The sequence below is a fragment of the Sorex araneus genome, chromosome 4, assembly GCF_027595985.1.
Source record: "Sorex araneus isolate mSorAra2 chromosome 4, mSorAra2.pri, whole genome shotgun sequence".
Taxonomy (NCBI): domain Eukaryota; kingdom Metazoa; phylum Chordata; class Mammalia; order Eulipotyphla; family Soricidae; genus Sorex; species Sorex araneus.
Window position 1 is genome coordinate 198,612,086 of NC_073305.1, and position 19,311 is coordinate 198,631,396.

The 19,311-nt window shown below is 67.5% G+C and overlaps 1 protein-coding gene across 2 annotated transcripts in view; it reads left to right on the forward strand.

The window, feature by feature from the left end:
• GTF2IRD1 (GTF2I repeat domain containing 1) overlaps window positions 1-19,311 on the forward strand; it is a 47,690-nt gene that overhangs the window by 20,649 nt on the left and 7,730 nt on the right. For both annotated transcript variants that reach the window (XM_055136072.1, XM_055136071.1), the window contains exons 7-22: window positions 1,067-1,156; window positions 3,953-4,036; window positions 5,933-6,116; window positions 7,043-7,068; window positions 7,472-7,580; window positions 7,799-7,836; window positions 8,506-8,586; window positions 8,850-8,939; window positions 9,052-9,102; window positions 9,483-9,548; window positions 10,011-10,194; window positions 10,686-10,735; window positions 10,900-10,956; window positions 11,528-11,611; window positions 13,292-13,475; window positions 13,613-13,641. In XM_055136072.1, the coding sequence (XP_054992047.1) occupies window positions 1,067-1,156; window positions 3,953-4,036; window positions 5,933-6,116; window positions 7,043-7,068; window positions 7,472-7,580; window positions 7,799-7,836; window positions 8,506-8,586; window positions 8,850-8,939; window positions 9,052-9,102; window positions 9,483-9,548; window positions 10,011-10,194; window positions 10,686-10,735; window positions 10,900-10,956; window positions 11,528-11,611; window positions 13,292-13,475; window positions 13,613-13,641 (1,407 nt within the window). The remainder of the gene's footprint in view (window positions 1-1,066; window positions 1,157-3,952; window positions 4,037-5,932; window positions 6,117-7,042; window positions 7,069-7,471; window positions 7,581-7,798; window positions 7,837-8,505; window positions 8,587-8,849; window positions 8,940-9,051; window positions 9,103-9,482; window positions 9,549-10,010; window positions 10,195-10,685; window positions 10,736-10,899; window positions 10,957-11,527; window positions 11,612-13,291; window positions 13,476-13,612; window positions 13,642-19,311) is intronic.

A 19,311-nucleotide genomic window follows, 5' to 3' on the forward strand; every position in this document is an offset into this window, starting at 1 on the left:
AGGGCAGGCCGGGCTCGGGCCTGTCTGGACTGGAGGAGGGCTGTGGGGACGCGTGGGTGGGGGTGTCCGGGTCCGTCCAGTGGGCTAGCGTGCTCCCGCGGCTCTCTGAGCCAGATCCCAGAGCATGGAAGCAGGGAGAAGGCCAGTGGGTTTTACACTTAGTGAGCACCTGCTGTATGCAGGCTGGTGGCCCATACACTAGTGAGCACCTGCTGTATGCAGACCGATGGCCCATACCCTGACTGAGCACCTGCTGTATGCAGGCTGATGGCCCATACCCTGACTGAGCACCTGCTGTATGCAGGCTGGTGGCCCGTACACTAGTGAGCACCTGCTGTATGCAGGCTGATGGCCCATACCCTGACTGAGCACCTGCTGTATGCAGGCCGATGGCCCGTACCCTGACTGAGCACCTGCTGTATGCAGGCCGATGGCCCGTACCCTGACTGAGCACCTGCTGTATGCAGGCCGATGGCCCGTACCCTGATTGAGCACCTGCTGTATGCAGGTTAATCAGTTGTACGCTTAGTGAGCACCTGTTGTATATAGGCCAATTGGCCCATACGCATGGTAAGCACCTACTGTGTGTAGGCTAACTGGTGTATGTACTTAGTAAGCACCTGCTGCCTGCAGCCTGGCTTAGCGGTATTAGAGGCTTCGACTCGGGTTGTGAGAACAACCTGGGCCCAGGCCCTGGTTCCCTGCCTGCACGTCCCAAGCCACAGCGGAGCTCTCTGAGCTCGTGTTTCCCCACGGGAGGAGCGGGGCTGCTGGCGGGCCCCCGCCCGAGGCTCCCGTTCCTAGCGAGTGTGGGGAAGGCACCTTCCGAGGCCCCAGGTACCCCCACAGCGGGCATGACGAGCACCCTCGGCCCTGTGGGTCACTCACAGCCAAAAACCTCATTCCCGCAGTGGCATGTCGTGGGCGCCCCTCCCGTGCGGGGGGAACCCGGGCCCCGTCCCTTGGGAGCTGAGCAGCCCCCACCGCCCAGCCCGCCTGTGTGTGCATCCCGGGGCCCTGTCGCCCGGGAGGCTCCCGAACCTGCGGCCTCCTCTCCCTTGTCCAGGACAGAAGCCCCCCGGGCCCGCTGGGCCTCTCATCCAGAACGTCCACGCGTCCAAGCGGATCCTCTTCTCCATCGTCCATGACAAGTCGGGTAGGACCGCATGGTGGGGAGATGCAGGCGGGGCGGGCGGGGCTGGAGGGGCGGCACCGTGCGGGAGACTGGGGCTCACCCGGGGCCATGTGGACCATGTCATGTGACCCCATCACGGCTGAGACCAACCAGCACGTCCCCCTCAAGAGTGTACACCTCGGGGCTGGAGCGATAGCACAGCGGGTAGGGCGTTTGCCTTGCACGCAGCTGACCTGGGTTCGATCCCCAGCATCCCATATGGTCCCCTGAGCACCGCCAGGAGTAATTGCTGAGTGCAGAGCCAGGAGTGACCCCTGTGCATCGCTGGGTGTGAGCCAGAAAGCAAAAAAAAAAACCAAAAAACAAACAAGAGTGTACACCTCAGAGTGTCTCCCTCAGAGCATTCCCCTCAGTGTCCACCGCAGTGTCCCTCTCAGCATCATTCACCTCAGATCATCCACCTCAGAATGCCTCCCTCAAAGCGTCCTGAGAATGTCTCTCTCAGAGCGTCTACCTCACAGCATCCACCTCAGTGTCCCTGTTAGAGCGTCTCCCCTCAGAGGGTCGCCCTAGGAACATCCCCCTCAGAATATCTTCCTCAGAGCATCTCCCTCAGCACCCCCCTCAGTGTCTGTCTCAGAGGGTCCACCACAGAGCATGCCCCTAGGAGCCTCTGCCTCAGCGCATCTCCCTCAGCACCCCCTCAGAGTGTCGCTGCCCTAGTGGGCTGGTCCTGCTCAGGATCTTCCATGGTTGGTGATCAGACGTCCATAGACGGGCCAGAGAGGGAGGGTCCCCTGGGGACCCCCCATTGCTCACCACACTGGCCGCTCCAGACCTCTCGCGTTCCCGGAGTTCCTGCCTGAGAGGAAGCTCACACCTCGGCTTCTTGGTCGCTTCCACCATTGTCCACCCAGTCCGGGTCCAGTTCTCCCTCAGGAGGAGACGGGCGGCCAGGCCCCCCTGCAGGGAGGAGGGCGGGGTGGGGCGGGGCTCCGTGGCTCGCACATGCCCTGTCATGGCCCAGGCTCTGTTCCCCACACGTGAATCCCCGGCGCTACAGGTGTTGCCAGGCCTCACCATGGGAGCAGCAGAGGATTGTGGCCGGGGACTGGGGACGGTGCAGTGGCCTGGGGGTCCGGGCCCCAGCACCCCCCCAGGTTTCCTCAGCTACTGGGAACAGCCCCGAGTCACTCCCGGAAGTAGCCCCAGGCGCCCTCTGGGCAGGCGTTTCTCTTCCTCCTGGGGCCACAGGGCTCCCGGGCAGTGCCCAAGGGGCAGGGCATATGGGTGACGCGGTGACACGGGTCTGGCCGGGGGTCGAGAGGATCCACAGCGGTGTGGGTGGCTAAATGGGTCTCGGCATGCGAGGCTGGCGCCCCCGTCGCTGGGGCCGTCTCCCGGCCTGCACACGGCTGTCATTATTGCCCTTGTTGCTTCAGTCACGCCTGGCGTGCTCAGGGGCCATTCGGCAGTGCCAGGGGCGGGCCCCAGGCCTCTGCATGCCCGGCCGGTGCAGCCCCCACCCCCCACCCTGGAGGGACGCGGAGGAGCCGCCTGGCCGAGAGCAGAACTCTGGGCTTCAGCCACACGAGCCAGGCACACGGGGACTTGGGGGTCTGGGCCCCTCCTCCTGAGCTCTCGCGAAGAAAAGCCCGACCCCCTTGCTGCTGCCCCCCCACAAAGAGGGGGACCCCGGGGTGGATCTCTGGTTAAAGTCAGCAGAGATTCCAGACTGGGATGGATCCCCCGAGGCACAAGCGCACCCAGCCTCAGTTTCACCATCTGCAGAATGGGCGTGCTCTTTTTGCCTAAAGATTGTTATGTCTTGGACTGGAGAGAGGGCACACTGGGGAGGGCACCGGCCTTGCATGTGGCTGACCTGGGCTCAGTCCCTGGCATCCTGTAGGGTCCCCGAGTACCACCAGGTGTGGCCCCCAAACCAAAAATGAATAAATAATGAATGAACAGAAGGCGGCCGTGTGGGGTTCTGGAGGGCATCCGCATAGAGGTACGTGGCGCAGCTAACCAGATTGAAGGTGCCATTTGCATGGTGTCGAGCCAAGTATCTCCTTGTTACGAATATTAAACTGAGGCCTGCAGTGCCGAGGGTTTTGGAAGCCGGCAGTGTGGACGCCTCGTGTCTTAGGCCCCAGGGCTGAGTCCTTGAGGTCCAGCCAGGAACAGGGCCTGGCGGCGGAGCACTTGCCTTGTGAGTATGAGTTTCTGAGTCTGTCCCTGGCACCACAACATCAACTTTTGGATTCATATTTTACTTATTATCATGCATTTATGATGGTGCGGGGCACCTTCGGCCAGCCTCAAGGGTCACCAGGGCCCAGGGGACCCTCTCTGGTGCTGGGATCGGAACCCGGGTCGGCCACATGCAAGGCAAGCGCCGACCTGCCGTACTCGCCTTCCAGCCCCATAAACTAATTCTGACAACAGGAAAAAATGAGGAAGAAAAAGAATAAAAGCCGGGGGCGGGGAGCCGGAGCGCGAGCACAGTGGGGAGGGCACTTCCGCGCCTGCGGGCGACCCGGGTTCAATCCCCGGCGTCCTGCGTGGTCCCCCCAGCACCACCGGGAGTGGTCCTAGTGCAGAGCCAGCAGTAGCCAGGGGTGGCCCAGAAACTAACAAGACCCCCCCAAATCCAACAGCGCCCCTCGGAGCTGGGCGTCCACGCCTGCGCGTGTCACGGGAGCCGAGCGGGCGAGGTGGTGAGGAGGGGCGCCCCCCCCCCAGCTGTGTGCAGGAGGCCGGGGCATGGGGCCCGGGAGGGGGGCCGGCCTCACGCAGCCCCCTGTGTCCTGATAGAGAAGTGGGACGCCTTCATCAAGGACACGGAGGACATCAACACCCTGCGGGAGTGCGTGCAGATCCTCTTCAACAGCAGATACGGTGAGTGGGCGCCCCGCCATCTGCTGGCCCGCGTGGTGGGCCGGGCCGCAGGCAGCCTGGGGGGGGGACTCGGGGAACACACCCTTTCCGGTCTGTGTCCCTGTGCACAGCCCCCCCACACACACACCCGGGGAACCAGGTCAGACTCCCCCGGGGGAGTCTGCCACCCGGCCAGAGTGTGTGTGAGAGAGAGAGAGAGAGAGAGAGAGAGAGTGTGTGTGTATGTGTGTGTGTGTGTGCATGTATGTGCACGCATGTGTGGAGGTGATGTGTTCGTGCATCTATGAGCATATGTGTATGCTATGCATGTGTATGTGAATTGGTGTGTGCTTGTGTGAGCGTGTGTTATGCGTGTGGCCACCCCTTGCCCCTCCGTGCCCTCGCCTTGCCAGCCTGACAGCCGTTACTGAGGCCACCCGTGGGCCCCTCGGCCCTGTGCCCCTGCGCCTCTGCCCGGGGCGGTGGTGGCTGGTGTGGAGGCCTCGTCCCCGCTCGCCTGTGGCCCTCGCAGCCCCCTCCCCTCGCCCGCTCCTGCCTGTCCTGCTCAGCGCCCAGGTGCCCCCGCCCGGCCCTCCCGACAGGCCCTGGCTGGAGGCCTGGACCCCAGGACAGGCCCCGCTGGGTGTGGGACAGGCCTGGGCTGCATCTCCTCAGCCTCTGCTCTGGGCCGTGCCTGGCCGTGCCCGGGGCTTGCTCCTGGCGAGGCCCTCCCTGCCGTGCTGTCTCTCAGCCCCGCTAACGGGGAGTGTGGGGCAAGCACCTGGTGCACACGGCTCAGAGGGTCGCTCAGGTCTGGCCAGGCTGGCGGGCCAGGAAAGCTTCCTGGAAGAGGCGCAGGCCGGGGGCTGGGCCTTCGGGGCTGGGGTGGCACTACGCTCGGCTCTCCAGGCCTTCCGGGGGGCTTTGCACCTCGGGGGAGGCTCTCGCGGTCTCCCCCTCCTCCTCCTCCCTGCGCCAGCTGCCCCAGGACGGTGGGGGCGCGGGCAGGGACAGGCTCATGCTGGTCTGCCCCTCCCCTGCGCAGACCTAGATTCCCAGCCCGGCTCGCTCTGGGTATTTCTGGATGCTTCTGGGTGGCGGCTCGGGCGCCTTCCTGACCCGGCGGCTGAGTCTCTCCTGAGCCTCCCCGAGGTGGGGGGCAGAGCGGGGGCACCGCCCGGGCCCCTCCCAGACCCACTCCCACGGGCCCCGCCTCTGGGCGCAGGGGCCAGCGAGGCAGGTGTGGGGCAGAGCCCGAGGGACGAGGGGCGGGGCGGCCTGCGGTGGGGGGGGGGCCTCCAGGGAGGGGCGGGGCGTGGGGGCAGGCTTCTGGCGCTGCAGGCAGAGTGCCCACCCCAGCGGGGCCCACTGGGGGAGGGTGGGGGGCTCGGGGGGAGGTGGGGGGCCGTCTGGCAGCTGCCGAGCCGTGAAGCTTTGATCTGATGACGAGCTAAGTGCGACTTCGACTTTGCAGCTGCCAGAGCCGCCCACGCAGCCCCCACCCCCGTGGCGGGACACCGCAGCCCGCAGGGAGCCCCAAGGCGAGACCCCCCCACCCCGGCCGCCCTCAGACGGCTCCCAGGGGGTCACAGCCGGCACTGACCGCCCAGCCGTGCTCGGGCCAAACTCAGGGTCTTCCTGTCTGCGGGCGGGTTCTCTGTTCCCTTAGAGGGTCCCCAGGGCCTCCGGGTGGGTGGGTGGGTGCGAGCCCTGCCGGGACTTGAACTCGGCTCTGCGCTGGTGGGGTTTCTCGACGCCGGGCCGGGCCTGGAAAGGCCGTGCTCCCGCCCGTGCTGGGGCCAGTGCCAGTCTGGGATTGGACCGGGTCGGCCGAGGGCAGGGGGGCCTGGGGGTGGGGGGGCGCCCGACCCAGTGCTCTCTCGGGCCCCCGGGATGTCAGCCTGGCCTTGCCCGCAGCGGAGGCGCTGGGCCTGGACCACATGGTGCCGGTGCCCTACCGGAAGATCGCCTGCGACCCCGAAGCCGTGGAGATCGTGGGCATCCCCGACAAGATCCCCTTTAAGCGGCCCTGCACCTACGGGGTCCCCAAGCTCAAGCGCATCCTGGAGGAGCGGCATGGCATCCACTTCATCATCAAGAGGTGACGGCCGGCCCCCTCCTTCCCGCAGGGCCTCCTGGAGGAGGGGGCGTGGGCTCAGTTGGCGGCGGGGGGAGGGGCGCCCACACACAAGACAAACGCCCTCCGCGCTGGAGGAAGAGTGGGGGGTGCCTGGGTTTGATCCCCAGCATCTGTTATGGGCCCCGATCCCTGCCCGAAGCGCAGAGCCAGGAGTCGGCCCTGGGCACTGCTGGGTGTGGCCCAAACGCTAAGTATATATGTATGTATACACACACACACACACACACACACACACACACACACACACATCTGTGTGTATGTTAGGCCCTGTGGTTTCCAGCACTGTTTGAAGGTCCGGCTCCCACGTGGAGACCGTCCAGCCCGGCTCGCCCACCTCTGCCCGGCCCCCGCCCCTGGCCCGCCACTAGGCACCCCATATCCCCACTTTCTTTTTTTCGGTGGTTTTGTTTTTCCCAGTTGGGGGCTGCACCGTCTCCCCGCAGTGCTGTCGCTGACCCGTGTCCTCACTCCGCCCCCTACTGCCTCCCACCCTGCCGCCCAGTGACCCTCTGCGGGGTGGGGCCACTGCCCCGTGACCCTCCTTGGTGCTCGTCTTGCCCCGGGGATCTTGTCCGCTCCCTGTCCGTCCTAATCCTGGGTGTGACTCTGTCCCCTCCTGCTTCGAGGCGTGACCTGGGCAGGTCGGGCTGACACTGCGGCCTCACTTGGGGTGGGGGGGCGGGGGCGGGCCCCTCCAGCTGTGGCCATGGAGAGCCTGACACCCTGAGGACCCGCCGGACACTCTGGCTCCCGCAGGCCCGCCCGGCCTCCTGTGCACAGATGGCCTGAGGCACTGGCCCTTGGGCCGTGTCCCCTCCTGTCCCTGTGTGGGGCCAGCCCACTCCCGGCCTCCCCGCCCCCTCACGCCGCTCTCCCTCTCTCCCCAGGATGTTTGATGAGCGAATTTTCACAGGTACGTGGCTGCTGGGCCAGTGCCCCCGACATGCCCACTGGGACCCCTGAGTTCCCCCATGGCGGTGCCCTGGTTGGGGGTGGGGGGGAAGGACAGACAGTCCAGACCCCCGTCTGGTGCCCGGCACGGAGCCTCACCTGCAGCCTGCGTCCCAGCCCGGTGCCACAGGGACGCGGGGTCCCCACCCCAACACCGTGGCGACCGGAGCAGGGTGTATGGCCTCAGTTCCTGCATCTGTGAAATGGGCCCAGCCCTGTCCGGGGGCCCTCTGGGCCGGGACCCTGCTGCCGCCCCCACCATCCTCCCGGTGAGAGAGGCCCGGGCAGACCGCCCCGAGCACCCCGCAGGCAGCAGCAGGGTCTTTCCCTCCGACCCTTGACCCTTGGCCCCCCTCCCCCGCCAGGGAACAAGTTTACCAAAGACCCCACCAAGCTGGAACCCCCCAGCCCGCCCGAGGACGCCTCCGCCGAGGCCTCGCGCGCTGCCGGCCTGGACCTGGGCGGGGCTGCTTGGTAAGGCCGACACCTCGGACGGGGGACCCCGGGGCCTGCCTCAGGGCCCCATGCCGGGGGCACAGGCTCACAGAGTGCTGCCCGCAGCCTGCAGGGGGGGAGCTGGGCTGGGCCTGAGTCGGGCCGGCGGGGGACACGGACGAAGGGCCGGGGAGTTGGGGGGAGGGGTTCTGGCCAGGCGGGAGGCGGGCCCGCGTCATCCTGTCCCCTCCCTGCAGGTTGGACAAGAGCAGCACCTCCGAGGACTGCGGGCCAGGTGAGCAGCGGTGCGCACGTGCGCGTGTATGTGTGTGTGTGTGTGTGTGTGTGTGTGTGTGTGTGTGTCCGTCCGAGTGAGTGAGATGGGCCCGTGTATGCACACACGTGCATGTACATGTGTGTGTCCAAGTGAGCAGGACAGGTCCGTGTGTGTACACCTGCATGTCTGTGTGTGTCCATATGAACGGGACAGGCCTGTGCGTGTATGCATGTGCATGTATGTGTCCAGGCTAGCAGCACGGCACAGGCCCGTGTATGCATGCATGAGTTTCCAGGACAGGCCTCTGTGCATGCGTGTTTGCATGTTAAGGTGTATGTGTGCCCGCGTGTCCGGGGGAGGGAAGAGGACCCAAGGGTGCGTGTCTGCCTGTGTGTTGGGGGGCCGGGCGGGTCCTCTAGCCTTGGGGTGCTCAGGGTCGCTGCCCAGCCCCATGTCCCCACCTCAGGCCTTGTTGACCTTCAGGGGACCCAGAATCTGACCCCACCTCTCCCCGACTGTGCCCCCCGGGCTGCCCCGAAGTGCCCAGCTCTGCGGCCACCGGGGGCCTGAGCCCCACCCACTCTGCTCTGGGGCCGTCCTGGTGCTCACTGACCAGTAGCAGCATGAGAACATTCTGGAATGACTCGCCTGCCCAGCCCTCAGCCCAGCCCTCCCGCCCCCTTGCAGGGACCTCCGGGGAGCTGGGCGTGCTGAGAGCCATCAAGATCGAGCCGGAGGACCCGGATATCATTCAGGTGACCATCCCAGGTGAGGAGGGGCCAGGCGTGGGCACGGCTCCGCCCCGGAGGCTGTGCCGGGCACAGGGCAGAGGAAGACAGAGGCTCGAGTTTGCCTCAGGCTTACCCCCACCCCGTCCTCAGTTTCCACACCCGTGAGATGGGCATGTGCCCGGCCTCCGAGGCCCCACCAGGGGCCCCCCTGCTCCCCGCCTTGGCCCTGCCTGTGCCCCCGGGGGTCCTGCTCTGGGTGGTGGCTGAGGGTGCTCGTGCCATTGGGAGTTTTGTCCCCAGACCCTTCACCGACCTCTGAGGAAATGACTGACTCAGTGACCGGCCTCCTGCCCTCGGAAGACTCAGGCTACGGGATGGAGATGCTCGCAGGTGGGGCTGGCTGGGGCCCTCCCGGAGACGGGGAGCCTCTGCCCGCCTGGCCAGGGTGGGTGCAGGTGTGTGGCGGGAGGGCCGTGGCCCCCAACACCCGCCTCTCTTTCAGACAAGGGCCCCGGCAGCGAGGACCCGCACCCCGAGGAGAGGCCCCTGGAGGGTGAGTCCCGCCCTGTCCCCGCGTGTCCCTGGCGTCCCACACCAGGACCGGCAGGAGCAGGGCCGAGGGTGGGTGTGTCGGACTCCCTCACCCCCGCTGCCTACAGAGATGGGGAGACGGCTGAGGCTCTGGGCCGCCCCCTCCCCCCCATGAGTGACAGCCCCCGAGGGTGACGCGCGCCCCTGCACGCAGCCAGCCTGACTTTGATCCTCAGGAAATAGGCTGAGCTGGGCCCAAGACCCGGCGTGCACCGCCCCCTGGTGGCGGCCTGTTCAATTGCAGGCTTAGCCCCGCGGCTAGGTACCCCCCTCCCCAGGAGGAGAAGAACAGCCCCTCTCTGCCCAGTGCCCGGAGGCCAGCGTGCTACCTTTGCCTTGCAGACAGCCACGGGGACGTGATCCGGCCACTGCGGAAGCAGGTGGAGCTGCTGTTTAACACGAGATACGGTGAGGGGCGGGGAGTGCGCAGAGACGAGGAACCCGGGGGGGGGGGTGTACATGGGAGGGGGTGGGCCCTTCCCACCTCCAGCTGCTCCGCCGGGGAGACAGGCCGGGCCAGAGGATGCTCCGTCCCCTGGGTGGGGTGGGGAGAGGCCCGGGGCTGGGCGCCCCCTGCCCCACGCACCACGTCCCTGTGCCACAACCCCGTTTCACAGCAGGGAAAAGGCCCAACAAGTCACACGAGCTGTGTGTGTGGTCAGGCCGGGGCAGAGCAGGGCGCCGGCATCGGCCTGGGCTCCCGGGCAGCACCGGGGGTCGCTCTGGGGGGCCATGTAGGGACAGGAGCTGCTGCCCCAGGGGGGCACACACGGGGGTCCGAGTGACCTGGACGCGGGGGTCCGAGTGACCGGCTCAGCGGGCGGCTGGCACGTCCGTCCCCCACAAGGGGGGTCTGCGCTGTCCCCGCAGCCAAGGCCATGGGCATCTCGGAGCCCGTCAAGGTGCCGTACTCCAAGTTCCTGATGCACCCGGAGGAGCTGTTCGTGGTGGGGCTGCCCGAGGGCATCGCCCTGCGCCGGCCCAACTGCTTCGGCGTCGCCAAGCTCCGCAGGATCCTGGAGGCCAGCGACAGCATCCGCTTCGTCATCAAGCGGTGAGCGCCTCGGTCTCCGGGCACCGTCCGCGGGGGGCATCAGGGGTCTCTGGGTCGCTCCCCGCACTGGGGAGGCCGGGAGGTCTGGCTGAGGTGGTCCAGGCCTGCGGGCCCTGGGCCCAGCCCCTGCTCCTCGCCCGTCCCCCTCCCTGTCCTGTGTCTCCCCGGCAGCAGAACTGATCTCCCCCGGGACAGACAGACAGACAGACACACACACACACACACACACATTCCCCGCACAAATGCATACACACACATAGTCACACACTCATACACTCACACACGCACACACACACTCACACACACACACACACACTCACACACACACACACACACACACACACACTCACACACACACACACGGGCGTGCCAGGCCAGGCCCCAGCTGGTGTCATCTGGAGTCAGGTTCCCGAAGGGGTGGGGCAGGATGTGGAGACAAGGTGGGACGAGGGGCCCCGGGCACGGGTGACCCCCACACTTACTGTGTCCAGACCCGAGCTGCTGACAGAGGGAGTGAAGGAGCCCAGCCTGGACAGCCAAGGTGCCGTGGGAGTGAGGGGGTGCTGGGTGGGGGGCGCTGGGTGGGGGGCATGGGTGGGGGTGCTGGGGGGGTGTGCTGGGCGGGGGGTGCTGGGGGGGCCAGCCCTGCCCTCCCTGCTTCCCCTCCCCAGTGGTGCCCTGACCCCCGCCCCTGCCCTCCCTCAGAGCGGGACCCTGGGGACGCCCTGGCGGAGGAGAGCCTGAAGAGACAGGGCTTCCAAGGTAAGGTCCCGGCTGCGGCAGGAGGGTCGGCCCCCGCCTTGGGCCGGTCGGTGTTGGGGCGCAAAGGTCTTCTGGCCTGTGGGGTAACTCCCCCCGCCTGTCCGCCCGTGGCCCCTCTGCTCGTCGCCCCACAGATGCGCCAACGTGGGGGTCCCCGGGGATCCCCGGGCCCGGCTTCCTCACTGTCCCGCACTTTGAGCCCTTTGCGGTGAGAAATGCACCCGGGCAGGCGCTGCAGGAGCCAGCGGGCCCCACGCCCAGCCCTCACCATCTCCCCGGCGCCCGCCCACCCCTCTGGGCGTGTCTGTCTCCAGAGCAGGCTCCTCCCTCCCCCGTCAAAGTGCTCCTGCCAAGTCAAGGCGCCTTTTTTTTTTGCCCCCCCCCCCCCGCCCTTTGGGTCACACCCTGGGATGCTCAGGAGTTACTCCTAGCAGTGCTCAGGGCACCCTAGGGGATGCCGAGGATCGAACCCAGGCCGGCCCTGTGCAAGGCAAACCCCCTCCCCGCTGGCCCCCCTCCGGCCCCCACACGCCCCCCCAAGCCCCGGGAATGTGACTCCCTCCCTCCGCAGAGAATTACGACGCCCGGCTCTCGCGCATCGACATCGCCAACACGCTGAGGGAGCAGGTGCAGGACCTGTTCAATAAGAAATACGGTGAGCACAGCCCTCCAGACCCGCCCAGCCCCGCACACACGGGTGCTTCTAGAGAGAGCACTTGCCGTGAGGCCGCCAGCGAAGCACAGCCCTGCAGACGGGTGGCAGGGCTCAGTCCCGTGGGCGCCACCTCTGAGTCGGGGGCCGGAAGGGGGAGAGCTCACCCCCCCCCCCCCCCCGCAGAGCGGCATGTGCAGAGGTCCTGAGGCCACTCTGAAGAGCAGAGGCCAGGGAGGGGCTGCTGACTCGGAGGAGGGAGCTGCCGGGGGTGGGGGTGGGGGTGCTGGAGGGATGGGTGCCCCAGGCCCTTGGAGGCTTCCTGAGGCAGAGGAGGGGGGTGTGTTTGGGGCCGAGGAAGGGAGGCTGGCCGGGCAAGCAGGAGGCCCGGGTCTTGTCCTTTGCGTCTCGAGGAACGAGAGCTCCTGCTGACGACAGTATGCTTGGCGCCCGGGGTCTGTCCCTGCATGGCAGCGTCACCCGGGAGGTGACGGTGGACTGACACCCAGCACTGCCTCTTGGCGTGTTGGGGAGTCGGCCCCTGGGAGCCCCCCAAGGACAGGTCGGTCCCAGGGTGGGGTTGGGTGTGGCTGAGGATGGGGGGGGCTGTGACCCCGCCCGGAGGCCACCCCCACCTCAGCCCTGCTCCCTTGGGGTTGGTCAGGTGCAGGGAGGGCGCAGGGGTGAGGCCCGCCCACGCCGAGACGGAGATGCTGCACTGGAGGCTTCAGGGTCAGCTGCCTTTGGGCTCTTCCCAGGGGTCAGCATCAGCCCGGTGGGCATAGCGGCGCAGATGGCCCTGAGGCCCCCCTTGCCCTCTGGGAGGAGGGGGCAGTCGCCCTCTTGGGGGGGCAGTCAGTCCTTGCCCGGGGCTCCCTGCACCGGCTGCTTCCCCTGTGAGTCCCCGGGCCCGTCTGTCTGTCTGTCTGTCTGTCTGTCTGTCTGGGGCCACACCCGGCAATGCTCAGTGGTCACTCCTGGCTCTGCACCCAGGAACCACCCTGGCCTGCTCGGGGGGCCACGTGGCGTGGGTGCCCCTGGTAGGCCCCTCCCCGCTGTGCTACGCTCCGCCCAGCTCTGGCTCCCCTTGAAAGAGGCTGGGCCCGCGTCACTGAGTCAGGCTGGCCGTCCCCAGAGGCAGCCCGGCGTGCAGGCCGTGCAGGCCAGAGGGCTCTGTGTGTGTGTGTGTGTGTGTCTCTATGTCTAAGTGTGTGTCTGTATGTGTGTAATCTATGTGTATCTGTCTCTGTGTCTCTGTGTGTGTCTGAGTGTGTGTGTGTCTGTGTGTATCTGTGTGTCTGTGTGTGTGTGGTCTCTGGGTGTGTCTATGTGTCTGTGTGTCTGTGTGTGTGTCTGTCTGTGTGTGTCTGTGTGGGTGTGGTCTGTGTGTCTGTCGTCTCTGTGTGTGTCTGTTTGTATCTTTGTGGGTGTGGTCTCTGTGTGTGTGTCTGTGGTCTCTGTGTGTCTCTGTGTGTTAGTGTGTGTGTGTGTGTGTGTGTGCGTGCGCGTGCGTGTCTGTGTGTCTCCGAGGCTGTGTGTACCTCGGGGTGCGAGCGGGGCTCAGACCTGCCCCTCTGTCGGGGTTCCCGCGCCAGCGCCCGGCCTGTCCCGAGAGCAGCGGTGGGACAAGTCACCCCCGCCCGCCCTGCCGCCCGCCGCCATGCGCTGCCCTGTCGCCCGCAGGGGAGGCGCTGGGCATCAAGTACCCGGTGCAGGTGCCCTACAAGCGGATCAAGAGCAACCCCGGCTCGGTGCTCATCGAGGGGCTGCCCCCCGGCATCCCCTTCCGGAAGCCCTGCACCTTCGGCTCCCAGAACCTGGAGCGCATCCTGGCCGTGGCCGACAAGATCAAGTTCACCGTGACCAGGTGCGGCCGGGCCTGGCCGGGTCCCAGAGCCAGTGTCCGCGCTCCGCCCCGCCCCACGCCCTTCGCCCCGCCCCCTGACTGCCCCGCCCCCTGACCGCCCCGCCCCGCCCCTGACCCCGGCTCTGCTTCTCTTCCAGACCTTTCCAGGGACTCATCCCCAAGCCTGGTAAGAGGCGCTGGCTGGGGCTGCTGGGGGGGCCGCGGCGTGAGGGGGGCCGTTTACTGAGTGAAGGGACCCGGGGTCAGCGGCCAGCGGGGGCTCAGGGAGGGGCCGTGGCAGCTCTGCCGGGTGAGGCACCGCCCCTTGGGGGACCTGGCCTGGCCACTGGGAGACCCCAGCCCCGGGGTCCTGGGGTGCTGCGTGCGGAGACGTGGGGACCCCACCCTCACCCCGGCCCGGGCCCTGAGGGCTGCCCAGGGCAGGAGTGAGCCTCTGGGAGCCCACTCAGTGCCCGGAGGTGCACCTGACACCCCCCACCCCCATTTTTCAGCCGGGGGCGCTCGGGGGGCGGCGCAGGGGGCGGCCGGGGGCGGGGGGGGGGGACACAGGACCAGCCGGGTGGGGCGCGCAGGCCTTCCGGAGGGGCAGGTTCCGGAAGGGAGTGCAGGGTGTGGGGGACAGCAGGGTCACGGGAGGGTGGGGTGAGTGACGGGAGTGGGGCTGCCCGGAGGGTGGGGCTCGGCCTCAGACGCTCCTTTCCGGAAGCTTCTCTGGCCCTCCTGCTCCTGGTGAGCAGGTGGGGGTTGGCAGGCAGCGCCCTTCTCACTCCTGGGTGGGTGCCCGCGGGCCCAGCCAGCAGGGGTCTTCTCGGCGGGTCCTCCCCGGGAGCGGTGGGCCGGAGCGGGAGCTCCTGGGGCGAGGGCCGGGCTGACCCGCCCCCACCCCCACTTCCCGCCGCCCTCCCTGGCCGCGTCGTGCTGGGCACCATCTGGTCTGGGGGCCGTTGGTCCTGTTCCTCTGCTGGGGGCAGAGACGCCCACGTGCAGCCCCCAGACCCCGGGCCCCGCCCCTGCCTCCGGGCAGGTCCGGCAGGCAGAAGGGGCGGCACAGCTTCCGGTCCACTTGGAAGGTGGGAGAGGAAAGGCTTGGGGGTATTCTCGGGGAGGTTCGTGCCTGGTGGTGTTGGGGTTCGTGCTTGGGGGACCCCCAGCGCCGGGAATGACGCCCTGGGCTCCGCCTGGGGAGAGATCGGGCGGCACAGGCCCAGCACACAGGGGCGAGCAGCAGGCAGGGGCGGGGCCGGGCGGGGCAAGGCCAAGCTGGTGCCTCAGCCGTCCAGCTGGGCCTGTCCGGGCACGGAGGGGACGGTGAGGCTTCGTCCTCCGCCTTCGGGGCCGTCCCTGCACCTGTGTCTGGAGGAACCCCCAGAGCCAGGACGTTAGGGGCTGGGACCCCGTTCGAGCCAAAATCAGGGCCAACGCAGTGCAGCGGGGGGCGGGGGGGGGGAGGTTGCCTTGCACACGGCCAGCCCAGGTTCAGGGCCAGCACCCGGCACCCCATATGGTCCCTGGAGCACCGCCAGGAGTTACCCTGAGCATCGCCGGGTGTGGCCAAGAAACAAACAGAGAAGTGCGGTGGCCACAAAGCCACTGGGGCCTGGGACTGAGGGTACAGCGAGGAGGACGCTCGCGGTGCCCGTGTCCGGCCTGGGCTGGACCCTCGTGCCCCGTATGGCCCCTGAGCCTGCCAGGCCTGACTGATCCCTGCATGCCGGGCTGGAAGGTCTCTGAGCACCACCAGGTGTGGCCCAACTAGCTAAAGAAAAAAAAAAAGACCCACAAAATGTCAAATGTCCCCGTCCACTTGACACCGTGTCCAGACACTGACCCCAGCCCCCGCTCATAGTTGGAAAGGCGCCCGGCCCCACGGCGGGTGGGGGAGCTGCAGCCTGAGGGAGCCGCCCTGTGCGGGTGTGCAGGGAGAGCCCGGGGGCGGGGGCGGGGGCGGGGGCTGGGGGCGTGGGGACGGCGTGGGGACGTCTGGCCCACCGCGGAGCAGCCCCGGACACGGCTGTTCTGTTGGTCTCTTGGACCAGGCCAGAGGCACAGCCCCAACCCCCAGCACTGCTGTGTCCCCCCAAGCACCACCACGTGTGCCCCCCAAACCAGTCTGTTGGCAGTGCACAGTGGCCGGGCCTCACTAGTGGCCGCACAGCTGTGGAACTCTGGCCCCCGTCCTGCCAGCATCGGCCTCACAGGAACAGGCGGGCACAGAGAGGTTAAGGAGCCTACTTGGAGTCACACAGCATGTGCAAAGTGGGACTTGGCCTGGAGCCTGGGTTTGCTCCTCCTCCAGGACCCCAAGGTACCTGCCACCCCCACCTTCCCCCCCCCCCTGGGTAGCTCTCTGCCGCCCCCTTTTTGCCGAGTGCTGCGTCAGTCTTCTCCCTCTAGCCTGCGGGACTGTCACGTGACCCCTGGCCACGCCCGCGTCCCCCTTCTCCAGCCCGAGTTGACCCAGGGCCAGATCTGTGCCAGGCGAGACCCAGGAGTGCAAACTGGGTCAGACCCGCGTCCCCCTGGTGCTTACGGGCCAGTCGGGAGCAGATAAGAAGGAAGCACCTTCTCGCCAACCCGCGGGGTCAGAGGGCCCAGGACTAGAGGGCTTGCATGTGCTCAGTACCTGCGTGGGTGAGGCCGGGGTTCGAGCCATGCACCATGAGCAGCAGGCTGGGGGGGGGCGTTTGCCTTGTGCTCGGCCAGCGAGGGTTTGACCCCCGGCACCCCACTTGGTGCCCTGAGCACTGCGGGGCGGGTGTGGCCCGAAAGCCAAGAAGGAGGGTGAGGTGCGGGCACGGGGTCCCAGTGGCCTTAGACGGGGCAGGCGGTGCGGTGTGGGGTCTCCTGGGACAGTGGGGGGTTGCGCTGCGGGTGCCCGCAGGTCTGGGGCAGGGGGAGGCGTGTGTGCACAGTCTGGGTCCCGGGAACCGGCCGGGCACTGCCCCCGGTGCCCTCTGGAGGCAGCGGGGCAGGTTTCAGAGGATGGACCGGGCCCTAGAAGCAGACAGCCCCGTCCGCCAGAGGGGGCCAGAGGGGCCGGTACACCTGCGTGGGTCCCCGGCCCGCGCCTTTCGCACACCAGCCCGGGCCCCCAGAGAGAGGCCGGAGCTGTGAGGCCAAGACCAGGCCGGTCACTGCGGCCTGTCTGGGTCCCAGGGCTGGGACTCGCGGGGGTTACGGGTGTCATGGCGACCTCACTTTCCGAACACACGTGAGCACGCGTGCACAGCAGGGCAGGTACCAGCAGAGTCGAGGGAGCCTGAACCCAGGAGTTGGGTGAGGGCAGGCTATGGGGGAGGTAATGGCGGGGCCCCACGACCTCCAGGGGACCTTGAGGGCCTGGAGGCAGGAAGCGGCCGTGGAGGAATTCACCGCAGACAGAAGCGCTGAGTCAGGAGCTGGGCAGAGCCTCAGGAGAGAGGAGAGCCGGCTTTGGGGGCAGCCCCAGCGGGAGCAAGGAAATGCAGAACATTCTAGAACAGTTCTCAAATAGCAGTGGAGTTTTCATTTTCTTCTTCTTTTTTTTTTTTTTTAACTCTGAGAGGATCATGGATTAACGGCCTGTCCCGGGGTGTCTGGGCAGCGCCTTTGCCATAGGGGTGGGCCTGCCGGGGAAGGGGGCAGGACCCCCACCCTTTAGACCTGCAGAGTGGAGCCCTGGGGCCGGGAGACGGGACCCACCTTCCTCCCCTCACCGCCTGCACTGGGCTTCCCGGTTCTGGAACTAGCTGGCCCGGCCCTGGGCCCAGCTCCCCCGGGGCTTCCCGTGTCTGCTGGGCCTCGCCTTCCCTCCTGCGAGAGCGGGGCCAGGCACGGGCCGGGAGGTCTGGGGAGGCCCCGGCCAGAGGAGCCCCTGTGCCCCGCGCCAGGCCCTCAGCCCTGGTGGGCTCCACCTTTGGGTAGTGAGTGCCCCGACACACACCCGCTGTTGCGTGACCTCTGCACCAGAGAGCTGACTCCTGACCGGCCCCTCGGGGTCTCTGCCTCCTGGGGGATCCCCTTCATCGTTGGCAGGAGCGGTAGGAAGTGGGGGCGCGGGGGGCAGGACCCGGTCTGACACCTGTGACCAGTGCCAGGACCAGCCGGCACTGGGACGCCCGCCAGGACCCCCCACTGGCACTCAGCGCCCCTCCCCCGCCAGCTCTCCCTCGCAAGCTCAGAATAAAACCTTCCTGGCGTTGCTAAAGATATCCGCCAGCCGCACGCTCCCCCACTTAATTATCTCCGCGCAGCTTCCTGGGAGCGGGGCTCCTGCCGCCCCCCTCACCCTCCCGCGGCTGCCGGGGCGGGGCAGGGCAGGGCCCCCAGCTTGGCCCGCTGCCGCCTTTCTTCCCGGCCAGCCGGCTCTGGGGGCGCCGTGAGGCGGGTGAGGGCCCCTCCTGCCCAGAGCCGCCCCCACAGCCCGGCAGGGACAGTCCCGCGCCCTCCTTGGTACTCCGCAGGTGTTAGATGGGTCCTGGGCCCAGGAGGGAAGTGGGGGGGGGGGACTTCGGGTTCTTCTGCAACATTTCAGAAAGCCTGCCCTGGGGGCTGGAGCAATAGCACAGCGGGGAGGGCATTTGCGTTGCACCAGGCGACCCAGGTTCGATTCCCAGCATCCCATATGGTCCCCTGAGCACCGCCAGGGGTAATTCCTGAGTGCAGAGCCTCGAGTAAACTCCGTGCATTGCCGGGTGTGACCCAAAAAGCAAAAGAAAAAAAGAAAGCCCGCCCTGGCTGACCACCCCCCCCTGCCCCAGCAGGACCTCCAGACCTTTATCTGGGGTGGTCAGGAAGGGGTCGCTGGACGCTGCCCCCAGACCCTCTGGTGGGGCTGAGCGGGCGGTGGGGTTTAGAGTCCCTTCAGGCCTTGGGGAGGGCTGCCCCCGTCCCCCCAGGAAAGATGGAGGGTGGCTCCAAGGTGGGCAGGGCTTGGCACGTGGGGGCCTGGCTTCTGTCCCTGGGGCCACCACGTGTGGCCTGTGCCCCCCCCCCATGAAATAGAAACTCAGGTGGGAGTGTGGGAGCGGAGGGAGGACCCGCTCCTCAGGGGCTGCAGCGGGGGCCGGGGGGCACAGGCCTCATGTCAGGGGCGCGAGTCGGAGCCCCGGCGCCACGTGGTCCCCTCAGCACCTGGTATGGGCCCCAACCCGGAAGAGAGTAAGATAGGGGCCCCACACGGTTTCAGAACCCCCCACGTCACCCCTGGGGAACGTGTGTCCTGGCCCCTCGGAGGAATCAAGGCCCAGGCTCATCCCGGGGCGTCAGCTGGCCGCGGGGGGCGGCCCCACTCCCGTACACAGGGGCTCGCACGGGCGCACACACAGGCGCTCGCCTGCACGCCTGCACCTCGCTGGCCTTGCCGGGTGCAGGAGTTCTGGAGTGTTGGCGGGTTGGCCCGCGGCCTGGGTGCGGGAGGCTCCGCAGGCCCCCCGGGAGAGACCTGCAGAGTCGGGTGCAGGACAGTGAAGGCAGGGTGTGCATTCCTGGCCACGCTGGGGTGGGCACCGCCCGCTGCGCCCGCCCGGCGTGCGCACACACACACATACACAGCCCTCTTCCTTCACAAGCCCCACCGCTGAGCCCTGACCCCACACCCTGTCAGGCATCTCCCCCTCAGTGCCCGCACCACCACCCCCCCGACTCCACTCTTGGCTCAGCACATGGGCTGCATTTGATTTCCAGGGCAGAAGTTACTGTTTTGTTACCAGTGGCTTGGGACATACTCCTGGTCCTGTGCTCAGGAGTTACTCCTGGCAGGTGCTCGGGGGACCATATGGGATGCTGGGAATCAAACCCGGGCCGGCCTTGTGCAAAGCAAATGCCCTACCCGCTGTGCTATCGCTCCAGCCCAGAA